This window comes from Heterobasidion irregulare, assembly GCF_000320585.1.
Source record: "Heterobasidion irregulare TC 32-1 unplaced genomic scaffold scaffold_05, whole genome shotgun sequence".
Classification (NCBI taxonomy): Eukaryota; Fungi; Basidiomycota; class Agaricomycetes; order Russulales; family Bondarzewiaceae; genus Heterobasidion; species Heterobasidion irregulare.
Genome location: NW_009258201.1, coordinates 786,773 through 802,152, shown reverse-complemented (window position 1 = coordinate 802,152; position 15,380 = coordinate 786,773). Strand labels below are relative to the sequence as shown.

The following is a 15,380-nucleotide window of genomic DNA, read 5'->3' as shown; positions in this document are numbered from 1 at the left end:
GAGTATTATGCAAAATTCGTGAAGACGGACCGAGCCTCCCCTAGCCTTCCGCATTTGTTTTCTTTAGTTTTTGTAGTGTAGGGTTAGGGTTAGGGTTGATGACATTAATTTAGCAGTCGTGCAGCCTGACGGACTGTCTTCACCCGATTGACGATGCTTTCCTTCTTCCGTTCACGTTTTGTCCCGCTGCTTCAGCCCCTCGCACATTGTCGTCGCTTCAGCACCCCACTAGACACGATCCCGATAGCACCAAAGGCTGATGGTGCGCTCCGCCCGCACCTGAACATCGCGGTGAATCCCAACCACGGTCTCTTCGCATTCTTTCGGCAAAGGGAACGCGATGGAAACATAAAACACGTATCCGTGGAGGACAGCGAGGATATCAACACCAAAACGGGTGCGCTCTAGCTTGGCTATCATGTTAGTGTATTAGCCCTGACGTGCTATAGGCCGGTCCTGGACGGCCGCGGAATTGAGGCGCAAGAGCTTCAGAGACCTCCACACGCTGTGGTACGTTCTGTTGCGGGAGCGGAATCTTCTCGCCACGCAGTCAGAAGAGTTACGACGCATGGGTGTGTCGAGAAGTGGTGCGGCGGCGCCGTCGGGTACTCGTGAATACCAGGTATGTACCGGGTCCCTCGACGCACCGTCTAGATATTCTCATGAACCTTTGCTTTCGATGGTATAACAGTGCCGAAAGAGCATGGCACGCATCAAGTATGTGATCAATGAGCGCCGGTTGGCGTACGAAGGTGCTGTCGCAATATTCGCCGAACAGAAGAACGCACGTACGCGCCAGGATCGGAGCGCTAAGAGGGCGTCGAGGCTGGCGCTATTGCGGAAACGCGGGGTAGAGACTGAGCAGAAGGAGGAGTCTACGCCCACAGAGGCCGTGCAACTCGCGGTTGAGGGCCTTCTGCACTCCAATCCTAGGTCGTCATGATGGCACTCGTACTCATATACGTCTGGTCTATATGTCATGGGGTAGGACGAGTGATTCTCCCCCGGTGGTCCATTTCCCAGTTCCACATCTCTTGTGACACCCAGCAATCCTTCACAGCGGGGCTCTCATATGTCTCGAGCTGTCTTCGACCTCGGCGCATCAGGTGTTCTATAGCGCTCACATCGCGGGGCGAGATATTCTGTGCTTGTTGCCGGAAGTTGTAGCGAACGAACAGCAAGAATTTGGGGCGTGTTGATTCAGGTTTAGCACGCACCATGCGCAAGGCGCTGAAAGAGTTGAGTGACCATCAAGTCCTGCATTAAGAACTGTCCATGAGAAACAAATGCACGCACCGTCTGTAAAGCTCTAGAACGTCTTTCTGCAGCCCTGACCGCCGCGCAGACATGATGTCAAAGCGTTGAGATTCTGTGATTTGCGGTAGGATCGGCGTGACATCACACTTTCTCCCGAACCCTTCCGGCATTCCCGGCATCCCCCACAGTCCCGATATTCAGCTCGTGATGCCTTCTTCCTGTCCACCTGATTGTGAACTTGTCCCAAAATCACTCAATTGACCTGAACTGCTAAACCAATTGATTTTGGAGACGACGGAACCCTGTACCTGAGTGTATAAGTAGTCAATTACATAGGAGTAAATCAAACAGTATAAAAACGTGTACCAGAACAAGAGACAAGAGAAATAAGCGAGCGAGCGTATGTATGGTGTATGGTACACTGAGCGTGCAGATATATTTCCAGAGACGAGTGCGTTCTATGTCGTAGCGTGGAGAGAGCGCTGGCTGTACAAGCAGACGCAGTGCATCAGTGAGGGAGATATAAATCATGCGTTGTGCATTGTGCGTGTGGGGAGAGAGTCAAAAAACGAGAAAGGTTAGCGACGCTCGGTCCGCGTGGAGAGCTGTCTCATAAGTAGTTCGTATCTGTATCCAGTGACAGTCAGTGAAGTGGATTGAGACATGTGTTAGAATGACGAACGTCAGCATTGTCACTGCGCTGTTGGGAACCGTCCGGATCAAATTGATAGAGAGGCCCTTGTAAAGTCCTCGCCAACCTTCGCGCGTGATTATTTTCTGCACCGTGGCAACAATGCTTGTGGGCTTCTTCAACTGCCCGTTGTCCAGTTGAGCGAGCGGACGCCGAGTCGTCTGTAATCGCGTGCGCACGACTTCGTGAGGGTATGTAGTCACTGAAGCTGTCATCTTCGCGAGTGCGGAACAAAGAAGGATGGTATAGGAAGGAAGGGGACTGTTCGGACTACGACGCTCTGCATATCGCATTAATAAGATTCCTAATATAATTATTGCAGACTCACGTGCAACGACCTTTAGCTTCTCGTATAGAGGGAATTGAACTGCGACGTGTGTGATCCCGAGTAGACTAGGGAGTAAGCCACGATAAAAGGCGCGAATCCCTTCGGTGCGGAATATCGTGACCGCCGCATCAAGAGTATGACGATACCTCTGTTCGTTGCGGGACTGAGTCTGCAAGCCAGACATTTTATTGTTGCAGGCGACTCAAAAACAATAGGCCCGTGTCATCACGTACCATGAAGCGAGTCTTGATGACCCACAGCGGGTTTGTGCAAATAGTGCTTGCTGCCCCCGCGGACATCGCAGATAATATATGCAGCGACCATGGATGCTCCCGCATGAGCGGCTGGTAGCCCTTTGCGGACGGTGCGGGATATAGACGTTTATCGGCCGATGTATCCCCAAGCGGCGATTCTCCAAAGCGAGTCTTGATTCCGTCGTACACAGCAAAGTAGATCGCCCAAGTCGGAAGATATCCAAGAATAGTCGGACCAAGTCCACGATAAAGCCCGCGTAGACCATCATGGTGTACAATATGGCGTATTGTCGCTGAAATTCAGAGGAAGATTGGGGGTAGATCGATTAATGAACAGGTCTTGCCATATGAAGACAGCAGACGCACCAGACACGCCCAGATAATCTGCATGTCCATGAGCTATGCGCTGCGCCTGAAGCTTTGTCTTGATGACATCGAGAGGACAGGTCGCAATGCTGGCGACGAGACCGCCGCCAGCGCCGGCTGTGAGGGCAATGAGCTAGAAAACAAATATGAAAATGCTTGATCCTCACCAAGCATGCTGTGTGCAGTCCATTTCGTGCCGCTCGAGGACATAGCTCTTCCCCGCCGATGCGGGGGTGATCACAGCGCGAGATTCAATGCGACGATGCGCGTAGCAGGAGGCAAGTGTGGTCGACGTTGAACAAGGACAGTGACTAGCGATACTGAAGATGGTCGCGTTAAAATTCCAGTAATCTTTGACAAATCGCGGCTCTCCTTCGGCACCCCGCCTTTCAGATATAAGTAGATTTTCTGTCAAAAACTGCAGTACACTCGACTTTACTTGCCTTTTAAAGTCGATATTATGTCACAATCTACCTTGTAACCTTTCAATTTACACCATAAATAATTCCGAACATCATTAATTATTCATCCAGCCGGTTGTTCGACCTCTCCGTCCTCAGCGTGCTTGAACTGAAGCGCTCTACACCAGATGAAACCATTTGATAGAGCCTTACGGACCGAGGAATGCCTTCCTTATTGGAGTGTCCATACGTAACATTCCCTTCAGGAGATCGCTTCTCTCTTCCGCTCTCGCACTATCTCAAACAATGGTCAAAGCAATTGTGAACGGTACTGTCATCGCCGACTCGATCGATACCATCGTTGTCGAAGGGAATCACTACTTCCCCCCCAGCGATGTGAAGACGGTGCTATTCAGCGACTCCAACACTAGGTGAGTAGCGTATCGACTCTTATCAAGGTACCAGTGCAAACGAAGCCCGTGCCCGAATTAGCTCTGTCTGCGCATGGAAAGGGTGAGTCCTTTATTTCCTCTGCAGTTCAATCAGATTGTCCTCAGTCCAGCACCGATCGATACCATAGGCCGGCTCAATACTATGATGCGAGTATTGAGGGCAAAAATATCAAAGATATCGCCTGGTAAGGCTACCATTTTCTCCATCATTCTCCGACTAAGTCACGAACTTCTCGGTGTTAGGTACTATCCTACCCCGAGTGCGAAAGCTACGCAGATCAAATCATACATAGCTTTCTACAAGGTCCGTCGATCCGATTTGCGCGGGGTCGTCTACCTGACGCCGCATTACAAGAATAAGGTCGATATTCAAGAATGATACGAGAAAGAGGAAAGTGTATAAATATGTACAGCATATCGGAAAGTAGTTTGAATCATTCCTCCGTGCGAGTACGAAGGACATCAAGTCAACAATGATCCACAAATGGGTATTCATCATATTTATTTGTGGAGGTTGCATCAGCGGCAGCGCTAGAGAAAACCCCAGTTCATATCTTCCAACTTCCGGTCGCAATATCAGTCCTCATCTGTTTCGTCCGCTTCGTCCACATCGTCAATCTCACTATAGTGCTCTTTCTCCCTCTCCTCTTCCAAGCGACGACGTCCCTCTAACCAGGCTTGAGCTTCGTCTGAGGTATACACTGCCAAAGACTCCTCGACAGCGACTGAATGCACTTTCTGCGCCGCGTATTTAGCGAAGACATCTGTTGAGTAGAAGATCGGTGGAAGCCTCTTCTTTTTCGGAACCTCCTCCTAACATTCGGTTGGGCTATCAAGGTTTGAAGGGAAGTCGAAAAATGAAAGTGGCATACTAATGGTTCCGAGTAACCAGCATCTTCCATGGGAGGCTATATACCATCGATTCAGAGACCGGTAATTAAGTCAAAAAATATCAGACTCACCGCCCCTTGTGCTTTGACGATACGCGGAAGGTTGTATGGCTCAACTTTCGATACGAAGAGGTTTTCAGTATGACAAGAGATGTGCACGATCCACGATGCTAAATCCATATATTCAATATCTGAGACAACAGCGCACTAGATGCGAGCTCACCATTGAAATCGTATTCATACTTTATTGCGATCTGTTCGTTGGAGCTTTGTCCGTCAGTCATGTAGCTTAGATTCTGATCTTCTTCTTGATTCCAAACGTCGCCAAGCGTGACAGACTGCTCCTCCTTCTCGATTACCCAATTATCCTCGCCCTGGCTTCGACTAGATTCACTGGATGATCCAACCCTCCAGATAGAATCCTCGCCTTTGATACGATCCATGTGTGTTTCTGAGTGGTCGGGGTATAAACTCTCGAATAACTCGATATCAGGCTTTAGGACCCTGCCCGCCTCCTCAATTTGCCCTTTGCACGTCTTGGAAATGGTGATCCCGTCGTAAACGGCAAATTGGTGGGGATGGCTATTCGACCACCCGAACAGGAACTGCAAAAACGTATGGAGAAGCGCAAAACTGTAGTTCACGGGGACCTCGACGATGCGCCAAACTTCAAGGCGTGGAAGGGTGACGTAGAGGGTGATGTAGTCCCGGGTAGGCGCAGGGAGCGTCCAGGCTGGATCTGGGACTTTAAAACGCTTGCTTGAGTTCGAGGCGGCAGGTTAGAAAGTTGTTCGATGACTTGCCAACATCAGCATCAGTGGGCGAGTGTTCCGTCAAAATCGCAGTGTCGAAAAGTGCGATACCAAATGTATTACTCCGAGCTCTTTTGTGTGGAACGGCCAAAGAAGAAGCAACTTGTTTCGGAGAGATGTTAGCGGTACCCGACATTATATACTCTGCAGGATTTATCTATTGATATATGAACACTCGCGTCTGAACTCTCAATGCACAGCGACTCACCGGACCCGGCCTTGAAGAAGGGAGTGAGAATTGATGTTATGAGTGGTGCATGGGTGACATACAATCAAATATCAACGGGTAAAAGAGAGATATAAACATTTTCGCAAGCAACGACGTCAGAGAGGTCGAACTTTGCCAGGGCCATGAATCGGAACTTTTTGGAGTTATGAATCGGCCGCTGTGGAGCAGACGCGAGACGCGTCGTGGACGCGTCGCAACCAAGCAAGGCCAAACACACACGCTCACCACGATAACAAAATCATACATCGAGACCGTGTCGCTAGAATCAAGTACATCCATACCGGTACTGACTATCGGGGACAATGGTACAACTACGAGGTGATCGCGGACGCTCCGACCGTCTTTGGCATTTTCTTGTCGCTTTTCGTCAGTTGCTCAAGCTCGGCCGGTTTGAAATAATGCGGCGCCACTGGGGAAATGATGTCAGACTGGTCCATGATAATTGCCTAATTATAGGTGTACCTTCCATTAGCCACGACGGCTTTATTTCCATGACTTGCCGTAAATATGACTTAGACGTCATAACTAGCTCGTAGTACAGTACCGTTTTGACGGGGGGCTGGTGCTGGAAAAGACTGGACGACGGGTGGATATACACTGTCTGGTTCGTCTTGAGCGTTCGGTACGAATCACCGCTTTTCTGCAACTGGCCCTACAGAGACGGTCAGCCTGTAGCTTTTGAGAAGACTTGGAATGGACTTACCGTGTTATAGAAATATCCCGATGTGATTGCCTTCTGTATCGGTGTAATGTCGTTGGAGTTCGGGTTGCTCTCAACGACGACTTCCACACGCTCGCACAACCCGGCAAGCTGATCACGAATATCGCGCGCCCGACACAAACTCTTATACTGCAGGAACTGCTCGTAGCAGAACTGCTGCGAGTAGTTTGTCTCGGCCCACTGCTCCCACACGTTTAGCAGGGTAAAGTGGTCCCCGCCCGATCGAACGAAATTTTGTCGTGCCTGATCAGCGTGCAGTTTCTTGTCCTTCGGCCGGTAGAACAACGAAGACGATTCGGACAGCATGGAAATTATAGTGAGTACTTCGTCTGTGCACGAGTAGTTCTCGCTAGCGATGATAGATTTCGACAGCATGGGGTCGACCGGAAATTCAGCCATGCGACGGCCAAGCTTTGTTAGCTCTCCGCGATCGTTCAGGGCGCCGAGAGCATATAGCAGTTCAAGTGCGCGCATGAGTGTTTCACTTGGGGGCGGGTCCATGAATTCGAAGCTGATCAGGTCGTTGATGCCAAGTGACTTGAGCAACAACACCACCATGCCCAGGTTCGTCCGTTGAATTTCAGGAACCGTGTTCGCCTCGAGTTCGTTGGTATACGCCCACTTTGTGTACAAACGGAAAGCCTTCCCAGGACCAACACGTCCTGCTCGACCCGCACGCTGATTTGCAGATGCACGAGAGCACTTGGATCGTGTTAGCATCAAGACATCATCGGTATATGGTTGTTATATGAGCGGCTCACAGGAACAACAATCAAGCTCGACATGCCCGTCCTGGGGTTGTATGAGTTCTGCTTGACAAAGCCCGGATCGATGACGAACACGACACCATCAATCGTGATTGACGTCTCTGCGATGTTTGTGGCAAGCACGACTTTCCGTGCGCCTTCTGGTGTAGGCTCAAAGATTTTTGCTTGCATATCGCTGGGAAGGTTAGCGTAGATAGGACATATGATGAGCTCGGCGATTTTGTTTCCTAGCGCGCGGGCAGTCTCCGTTAGGTTTTCTTGTGCGGCCTCAATTTCGTCTTGTCCCTGACAACACCTGTAAATCAATAGAAATGGTAATTGAAAGGAAAACCCACCGTGAAGAAGACTAGAATATCACCCTTCGGCTGGGTCGTGTGAATCTGGAAAACGGTAGTGATCGCAGCGTGCAAATAGTTCGCCTCTGGCTGAGGAGTATAGTGAATATCCACAGGATATCGACGACCAGGCACTAGCACAGCTCGGTCAAGAATGGTCCAAACCATACAAAATCAGAATAAACACACCGTAGAATATATGCGCATCGTCAAAATACTCGCTGAACTTCTCGGCATCCATTGTAGCACTGGAGATGAGCAGCCGTAGCTCCGGCCGGAATCTGGCAATGTCCTGTATGCATGCCATGAGCCTAAGATACGTCCATCGATCAGAAAGCGTGAGGGCGCACCTTGACAAGGGCAAAGAGAATATCCGTACTGAGTGTCCGCTCATGTGCCTCATCGATGATCAGCGCAGAGTACCCGGCCAGGTCAGGTTCCGTCAAGAACTCGCGAAGAAGCATGCCATCCGTCATGTACTTCAGCACCGTCTTGTCGCTCGTCGCATCTTCAAACCGAATAGAATATCCGACCTCGTATCCCACCTTCGTGCCCATCTCCTCGGCCACACGCGCGGCAACGGACATAGCGGCGACTCGTCGTGGCTGAGTACACCCGACTTTCATCCCGCCAGCAGTGTACCCTGCTTCATGGAGGTATTGAGGCAGCTGTGTTGTTTTACCTGAACCGGTTTCAGCAACGACAATAAGGACTTGATTGTCTTTTATCGCTTCGAGGAGTTGGTCGCGATACTGGTAAATCGGGAGAGACTTGCGTGTCTCGTCGATGGTTTGGGCTAACAAATTACGAGTGAGATAAGAAAGATAGATTTTGCAAGATGCATGCAAGACGCTAGGCTTACCTCGTCTCTCCGCCTCGTCGATCTGTTGTTGTAAAAGTTTATCTTTCGCGCTCATATGACCCTCACCGCCCATTGTGTGCTCCATGACAAATTTAATCGTTTGACTCTCGTCGAACACATAATCGTAGTCCTCGACAATCTCAATTTTGTCCATAGCGCCTGTTTTGAACGTACTGTGTTTCGTTTGAGCTGCCTCCCATTGGTCGACATCGGTCACAAACTGGTCGTCCTTGGGCTTCGCGTCTTCATACCGCTGATACAACACGTTCTCTTTCCGCTTCTTATCGATTTTACCTTGCTCTGTGATATAGTCTTCGGGAAGCATATACCCGTCCCATTTGTCGTCGATTTTCAACCGCTCCTCGACAAGCTTGAGGACTTCTTTTTTGCGATCGAGCTCGCGCTGCTCACGCTTCGATATCTGCATGCCCCGGAAAAGGGATTCGTCGTCTGCAATCTCCTTTCGAAGGAGCTCCACTTGCTGCAGTTCACGCTTTGTGAGGTATTGCTGTCGAGAGTGTTCACGTAGAGACGGGAGGACGAGGGTTCGAGCAGCAGTATCGTCAGCGAGCTGTCGTCGTTGAGCAGCTTCGGCAGCGGCGCCTGCGTTCTTGGACGAGCGGTCCTCCACGACGCGTTTCGTGCGGTCCTGATCTCGCTGCTTCATCCGCTCCGCAAACTCGTCACGTTCTCGCAAGTCCCTTGCCCTCCGGCTTTCTTCGTCCTCTCCAATCTCCATGTCCGCATCTGCATCCTCTTCCAGTCCCTTATCTCCTTTCTCCTCCCCCTTCCATCGCTTTCTCGCCTGCTCGTCCTCGTCGCTCTCCCACTCCCGCCCATCTGACACTCGTTTTCGAGTATGCCGGTCCTTCTTGTCCTTGTCCTTGTCCTTTCCTGAGCTCTTCGTCTTCTCTCTCTTTGATTCCACTGTCCCACTAGGCCCCGCATCGTCCTCTAGCACAAACGAGAACTGCTGAGACCGAAGTGCTTTGGCCTCCTTCTCTGCCTGTTTTCGCGCATTGTCTTCGGGGCGCTTATGTTTGTGTTTACGCGGAGCACGCTGGAACACCTCATTGATGAAAGCATGTGAAGCGGGATTATCCGGGAGACCAGAGGCGTTCAACGAAGAGAAAAGAGCGTCCGGTGTCTTCGCGGTTGTTGCTATTCGAAGTTCATCGCTTAATGTGACAATGGGTCTATACGTGGAAGAGGAGACGCACACACCTGACGCAATAACATAGTCGACTATGCTTTTATCCGAGAGGCCAAAGAACTAAAGGAGATGTATCAGCACGGGGTGACATCTGCGCAATAAACATGAGCTTACTTGGAGAGCATTGTCGGAGATGTAGCGTTGGAGGTCAGACGACATACCTCTGCTTTGTCCCGCTCACAATATGATGACAATATTCAAGGGTGCTCGTATGTGAAAGGGGGCTGCGCTCTGAGATCTGAGTGGAAAGCCTGCGGTGAGCTGCGGGGTCGAAGTTGGCTGGCTGGCTGCTCAAGCGCTCAAGCCACTGGCTAGTGACAATTATTGATGTGACTCTCCGTGATGCAGACCCTAACCTCGATCGACAGAATCCTCAGAAAAGAAGGGCACCGGACGGCGGACAAGCAGTCAGAGAACAGCTTAAAGACTATGAAATAGTTCGGCGAGGTCAGATCTCATCGATTCAAGCTATCGACTTGTCAAGTACACGACATCCTGGTCGTATTATCTAGCGCGACACCCATATTCAGATTGTATGTATACTCAGACAAACTGAGGTATCTCTAGCCCTGCAGCTCGAGCAATCTTGATTGTGTTTTCCGCCTATTTGAAGCGTACAACATTAGTCTCTAGAAACAAAGAAGATGCAGTGACCAACCTGTTTGAGCATGGGCGCGTCGATCATCTCCCTACCACCGTTTCCATCACCAAGTTCAAGACCGACAGCTCCTCGTTGAGATGCATGCGCCTGAGCCATTTGATGAGTAATCTTGGCAGCGCGTAGGATTTCTGGATCATGTCGAATGTTAACTACATCAAGGGGATTTTATTCGTGATATTCGCACCTTGCGCGCTTGGGACGAAAGTGGACTGTATCATTTCGACTTGAGTAGGGTGGATGGCTTGCTAAAGTTGAAGACGAAAAGTGAGCATTTGGAAATACGGTATCCCTTTGGTATTGACCTTGCCGGTGAAGCCCAATCGTCTCCCGTCTTCGCATTCCTCCTTCAAGTACGCAAGATCTTTGTAGTTCACGCACACCATGTCTATCGCCTCGAGACCGAATGCTTTCGCAGCAACTGCTATCTTCGACCTGGTGTATAGAAGTTCTTGGCGGGAAGGTGTCCGGATAATAGACGTATCAGCGCAATCTATATAGCTATGTCAAATATATGCCTCTATGCGGGATATGCATGCTTACAATCTTCAGCTGCGAACTATAGACATATACCGCAGATGTCAGTGACTGGAATAAACACATGAGCGCAAAGAGAGACCACACCAACAAAGCTGCAAGCTGTCCACCTGAGTTGCCATGGGCAGATGCCCAATTCGCGATGTTGCCGAGATTCCACAGTGCGCGGGCGCTCTCGATGCTTGCTACTAAGCGAATGGGATCTCCGGCGCGTCCTGATGCGTCTATTGCACTCGACACGACATGTAGCTCTTGAGAAGAGTGCACCTTCGGAAGGATGAAGGTGCGGACTGAGGGTATACGGAGCTGTGCACGGCACAGATTCAGGACATAGATCTTAGGCAATGTAAGAACACCCTAACAGCTTCGTTGATATCACGCTCAAAGAAGGGCGTGTCGGTGGCGTTCAGCCGTATAGCGATGCGCTCTGGGCAAGGCAGCTTTTCTGCCGAGGTAGTCTGAGTGCAGGGCGCACCTTAAGAGTTCATTGGTGTGGCACGATGGGTTCTAGACATACGGTTAGAAAGTTGACTAGCCTCTCTCTCGCACTTGACTTGTCTGCCTCAGATGGTGCGACACTATCCTCAAGATCGTAGATGATGGTGTCTGACTTGGTGACTAGGGACTTCTGTAGCATGCGCTCGGAGCTTGCAGGCACTGTAAACAGCGACCGACGATGTCAGTGAACTATCAAGCAGAAACAACGACATGGTCTGACCATACAGATATGAACGTCTTAGCGAAATAGTCCCCGCCGTTTGTGCTGAATATGTGCGTTGAGAAGACTGCGCCTTCAAGGCCGTCCAGCTCGGAGCCGCCGTCCGTGATGCCAAGTGTGAGCTACATGAACGCGATAGCACTGAGATGAGCGGATTAAGCTTCATTTTCTTCGATGGAGTTGATCGCCGCAGCCTCTTGAGGCTTGAAGATGGCTTGCTCACATGAGTCTGCAACTGCAGACTAAAGAGCCCCGACTCAGGCCAGGTGACATCACGCGCTCCCTCCCACCATCCAGATCGATCGGGGCCGAAGCCCGTATGACAGTCTCCCCCCATCAAATTGAACGATGCGCTCCACCCACCAGCAATTGTGCATCTGGTATCTCACTACTTTTCTGGATTTTGAAGCATAATGACCATCTTTTGGAGATTGGCCATAAGTTCTGAGTATATCAACTCAAATGATATACCAAGACGACAGTGTTGTCGGTCTGGAGGAGACACAATAGATATGCTGGAAGAGGATAGGGCGCCCTTCCGTCACCGCTGCCCAATCATGCCCGTCCAGTCATACATCTCGTATTTTTTCTTGAACTTTGCGACTCGATCTTGATTCTGTCGGAAATCGACGCGTCTGGGGTGTCGCCACCGGCGTGGCTCGAGATCAAGGACGTTGCCAATGATTTCACTGGCAAAAAATCTGAACGAAAAAATCAGATGAGCACCAGCCCAAACATTACGGGCCCAAATGTGCAGCATACCGAGGAAAGTCACCGCCTCCCTTTTCCCCCTCGTCCATCGGCTCTTCCTCTTCATTCCCACCGTCACCACTGCCTTCGATGACATGCCCGTACCCCTTCTCTCCCTTGTGGTCAAACTGCACCATGAAGTACGGGAGATTCGGAACCATCATACGGCGGAAGCCCCCGGAACGCGAGGAGAAATCAATCACTTTTTTATGCTGTGACCATTCGGCCTCGCTCATCACGATAGATTCCTATCAGAAATAAACTTGAGTCAAAGTCGATGAAGAAATGAGAGGTGGACAATACCTTGAAGTAGCCAGGAAGAACATCGAATTGTTCCCAAGGAACAGGCACACATTCAATGTACGAATGCTTCTGCCACTTGAGAGTGATTACAGTCTCGTAAAAGATCACTCCTTTGTCCTCTTCGGCATACATACGCATGATACTCTTCATGAAATTCTGTGGAGAAAGATAGGCTCAGGTCACTCGCACTCGAGTATATGCAGTAAGATACATACTCGCACTTCATCCCAGACATCGTCGTCCCCCTCCAGCATGGTCAAATGATGTTGGATAGGCACGATGACGCAGTGTCCAGGTACAAGCTCTTCCTGTAAGGTGCAAGACAAGTAGACCCTTGTTCCTAGGGCAACGATAGGAGCTTTTGGAAGAGAGTCATCTTCTCCGTAACAGAAAGGACACGAGGCCAACGCTTTCTGAGTCCGTTTATAGTCTGGATGGCGCATTGAGATGATCGAATTTTAGACATTGTGAAGTGGCAAACCATTAATAGCAAATTGACGCTTCATGGCGTCGGACCGCATCTTTTGTCGGCCGAGACGTTCAGCATTATCGTCCATATACTCCAGATCGTTCTACATAGCCTGAGCATAAGTGCTAACTTGTTGGTGCATTTTAGGAGAGCTCACACCTTAAATCCGCTGTCCGACATAATGGATTTTGCGAATTGCATATCCAAATTCTTTTGGTCTGCGATACCGGCGCCGAACTTCTCCTGTCGAAGAAGGTCGCCCAACGTCTGGGTGTCGTCGTCGGCATTGTATCTCACTAGTTCTCCAGTCTTTGGATCGCGCGTCTCCACCTATGAGCCGTGCGAAATGAATGATCAATTGATAAGATCCGAAGCTGAAGGCAGAATGCAAACCTTGTCCTTCTTCTTTCGATTTCCTGGCTGAGCCGGCCCATCATCCTTGCCATAACCAACATCATACATCCGTCCTCGACCATCAAGAGTAGGCAAGACTTCCACGCGTGTCCGCACGCCATCATTGCTTTCAACGCTGCCTCCATTTGCCTTCTTGACCTCCTCTTCATATTCTTTCTCGAGTGTTTCTGCATTTGGGGCACTCATCAACTTAGCGCGTAGAACTTTCGCCTGTAGCTTATTGAGTGACGAAGGAGAGAGAGCACGTCCCTTCGATGTAGATGCGACTTGTGGTGTCATGACTGATGGGATGGGAGTGTGCGCCTGTGCGCTGGGCGTACCGCTCTGGGATGGCAAGCGTAGCGAGTCAAAGCGCTGACGAGCGGGAGGAGCTGCGTATGGCGTAGGAGTCGAAGGGGTGCTGTCTCCAAGGCCTCCTGGCCGTCTGAAGCTTGAGCTTCGGCTGGACGTCCCACTTCCGCCTAAGTCATTGAACATAAATCCCCTCTCTCCACCTCGTCCCAGACCATCACGACCTCGCTCGCGCTCGTTACCCTGACCCCGTCCCCGCTCAGCCCTGCGACCCTCTCGTTCGTCAAGAATCCGTCGCTCCTCTTTCGCCTGTTCATATGCCTCGAGAGAGCCAAAACGTTCAACGGCAACCTCTTCAATAGGGCGATTCTCCTCCTCTGCTGTCTCGAAAACGCGTCGAAGGCGCATCATGCGCCACTGTGAGCCTGGGCCACCCGGAATGGTGGACTTGGACGCGGAAGGTTCTGTATGTTCTGCGAGTGATCTGCCCTCTTTCAATCCAACATTCAGCTCTCTTGAGCTTATGTGAAGCTAGGACGTGGATGAGGTCAGACCAACGTTGCAGCTGAAAGAGATGCAGATGTACCTGGTCAAGGTTCGGGCGATCCGGATGTGGCCTTTTTGGTTTCTCTGTGCCCATAGCTGAGAAGAAATCGACGCTGCCTCCGAGGTTTCTTGCATTTTGAGAGGCTTCACCATACTCCTCCGTGAGAGATTCGTCACCTGTTGGCAGTTGAAGACGTGGTTTCTCTGCGACCACTGTAACCTGAGAAGACATTGGTTCAAGCATCCAGTCATCGCGCTTCAGAGAGGATTCGGTCACTCGCGAAGGTGCTAAAGCAGGATCATCAGGTCTAGAGTAGGCGCGGGACGTCAACTTCAAACTTTCGCCGGTAGGTATGTCGCTTGCAAGCGCCTAAAGGGAAGTCAAGGACGTAGCTATAGTGGCGAGTTTGAGGAAACATACACGTTCACCCTCCATATCAATATTCTTCTCCACCCACATGTCCTCGTCGTCTATGTCGTCATCAACAATGCCGAGCTTATCTCCCGACTTGCCCTTCCGTTTCTTATGCTTTCGGCTCTCTTCAGGGCCATCACGTCGGTGACGCTTCTTGCTCTTGTGTTCATGGTCGCCACTCTTATGGTTGTGACTGTGCTTATGAGTAGAACGTTTACCTTCATCGCCCATGGTGTGTGGAGGAGCTCAGGAGGCGAGAGTATTTCGATCACTCTGACAGCAGAAGATGTACGTCAGCGCACGTGCTTATCTTATCTCTGTAACAACGTTCGAACAAAGTCCCTATTCCCTTAGACTAGCTTTTCACCCGTCGCGTTGCGACGGCGCAACCATGCTTAATCTGAGTTTGTGTTACAGTGCTTGGTCTGATGTGTCTGTAAAGTTTAGTGTTCACAAAGTTTAGTGTCTATAAAGTCTAGTGCCTGTAAAGTCCAGTGCCCATGCTTAATCTAAGTTTTTGTTGTAGTGCTTGGTCTCATGTGCCTGTAGAGTGCACTGACTATAAAGTCCAGTGCCCATAAAGTCCAGTGCCCGTAAAGTCCAGTGCCCCAATATCCCTATATGGCTCTTTTATGATATCCTATAAAGTTCTTCCTGTAAGATTCCCATATAAAGCTCCCTATAAGGTCCCATCCATTAGA

The 15,380-nt window shown here is 50.3% G+C and overlaps 7 protein-coding genes across 7 annotated transcripts; 2 read left to right on the top strand and 5 right to left on the bottom strand.

The window, feature by feature from the left end:
* Window positions 1-153: 153 nt before the first annotated feature.
* HETIRDRAFT_317294 (uncharacterized protein) lies at window positions 154-943 on the top strand (the record flags this gene model as incomplete). Its single annotated transcript, XM_009547885.1, has 3 exons — window positions 154-397; window positions 450-622; window positions 692-943. The coding sequence occupies 3 exons, from the start codon at window positions 154-156 to the stop codon at window positions 941-943; spliced, it is 669 nt and encodes a 222-aa protein (XP_009546180.1).
* A 34-nt stretch (window positions 944-977) lies between these two features.
* On the bottom strand, window positions 978-1,349 carry HETIRDRAFT_51560 (uncharacterized protein; the record flags this gene model as incomplete). The annotated part of the gene is made up of 2 exons (XM_009547553.1): window positions 978-1,230; window positions 1,297-1,349. The coding sequence occupies 2 exons, from the start codon at window positions 1,347-1,349 to the stop codon at window positions 978-980; spliced, it is 306 nt and encodes a 101-aa protein (XP_009545848.1).
* A 171-nt stretch (window positions 1,350-1,520) lies between these two features.
* HETIRDRAFT_64857 (mitochondrial carrier protein) lies at window positions 1,521-3,196 on the bottom strand. Its single transcript, XM_009547598.1, has 6 exons — window positions 3,064-3,196; window positions 2,897-3,013; window positions 2,510-2,823; window positions 2,277-2,445; window positions 1,940-2,228; window positions 1,521-1,884 (listed from the first exon to the last, which is right to left on the bottom strand). The coding sequence occupies exons 1-6, from the start codon at window positions 3,104-3,106 to the stop codon at window positions 1,836-1,838; spliced, it is 981 nt and encodes a 326-aa protein (XP_009545893.1). The 5' UTR covers window positions 3,107-3,196; the 3' UTR covers window positions 1,521-1,835.
* Window positions 3,197-3,603: 407 nt separating this feature from the next.
* HETIRDRAFT_104872 (uncharacterized protein) lies at window positions 3,604-4,128 on the top strand (the record flags this gene model as incomplete). The annotated part of the gene is made up of 4 exons (XM_009547884.1): window positions 3,604-3,728; window positions 3,790-3,810; window positions 3,878-3,934; window positions 3,993-4,128. The coding sequence occupies 4 exons, from the start codon at window positions 3,604-3,606 to the stop codon at window positions 4,126-4,128; spliced, it is 339 nt and encodes a 112-aa protein (XP_009546179.1).
* Window positions 4,129-5,941: 1,813 nt separating this feature from the next.
* On the bottom strand, window positions 5,942-9,737 carry HETIRDRAFT_383895 (uncharacterized protein; the record flags this gene model as incomplete). The annotated part of the gene is made up of 10 exons (XM_009547883.1): window positions 5,942-6,089; window positions 6,143-6,332; window positions 6,384-7,103; window positions 7,163-7,453; window positions 7,504-7,637; window positions 7,693-7,795; window positions 7,854-8,299; window positions 8,366-9,526; window positions 9,590-9,638; window positions 9,693-9,737. The coding sequence occupies 10 exons, from the start codon at window positions 9,735-9,737 to the stop codon at window positions 5,992-5,994; spliced, it is 3,237 nt and encodes a 1,078-aa protein (XP_009546178.1). The 3' UTR covers window positions 5,942-5,991.
* Window positions 9,738-10,015: 278 nt separating this feature from the next.
* HETIRDRAFT_439944 (uncharacterized protein) lies at window positions 10,016-11,724 on the bottom strand. The gene is made up of 9 exons (XM_009547882.1): window positions 11,492-11,724; window positions 11,291-11,430; window positions 11,136-11,231; window positions 10,861-11,079; window positions 10,780-10,795; window positions 10,542-10,729; window positions 10,424-10,484; window positions 10,237-10,367; window positions 10,016-10,181 (listed from the first exon to the last, which is right to left on the bottom strand). The coding sequence occupies exons 1-9, from the start codon at window positions 11,655-11,657 to the stop codon at window positions 10,122-10,124; spliced, it is 1,077 nt and encodes a 358-aa protein (XP_009546177.1). The 5' UTR covers window positions 11,658-11,724; the 3' UTR covers window positions 10,016-10,121.
* Window positions 11,725-11,889: 165 nt separating this feature from the next.
* On the bottom strand, window positions 11,890-14,910 carry HETIRDRAFT_474963 (uncharacterized protein; the record flags this gene model as incomplete). The annotated part of the gene is made up of 9 exons (XM_009547881.1): window positions 11,890-12,192; window positions 12,254-12,489; window positions 12,545-12,700; window positions 12,760-12,974; window positions 13,026-13,116; window positions 13,173-13,343; window positions 13,407-14,249; window positions 14,305-14,634; window positions 14,686-14,910. The coding sequence occupies 9 exons, from the start codon at window positions 14,908-14,910 to the stop codon at window positions 12,033-12,035; spliced, it is 2,427 nt and encodes an 808-aa protein (XP_009546176.1). The 3' UTR covers window positions 11,890-12,032.
* Between the last annotated feature and the right edge of the window lie 470 nt (window positions 14,911-15,380).

What these genes read in the sequence shown, in the direction of transcription:
- HETIRDRAFT_64857 (XM_009547598.1), bottom strand. Translation starts at nt 3,106, where the DNA reads ATGTCCTCGAGCGGCACGAAATGGACTGCACACAGCATGCTTG. An exon ending in AGATTATCTGGGCGTGTCTG is followed by an intron (nt 2,824 to 2,896) that starts GTGCGTCTGCTG and finishes TCTGAATTTCAG; the next exon opens with CGACAATACGCCATATTGTA. An exon ending in AGCGCAGTGACAATGCTGAC is followed by an intron (nt 1,885 to 1,939) that starts GTTCGTCATTCT and finishes CACTGGATACAG; the next exon opens with ATACGAACTACTTATGAGAC.
- HETIRDRAFT_439944 (XM_009547882.1), bottom strand. Translation starts at nt 11,657, where the DNA reads ATGAAGCTTAATCCGCTCATCTCAGTGCTATCGCGTTCATGTAGCTCA. An exon ending in GGCTAGTCAACTTTCTAACC is followed by an intron (nt 11,232 to 11,290) that starts GTATGTCTAGAA and finishes CCCTGCACTCAG; the next exon opens with ACTACCTCGGCAGAAAAGCT. An exon ending in GATTGGGCTTCACCGGCAAG is followed by an intron (nt 10,485 to 10,541) that starts GTCAATACCAAA and finishes CTTCAACTTTAG; the next exon opens with CAAGCCATCCACCCTACTCA.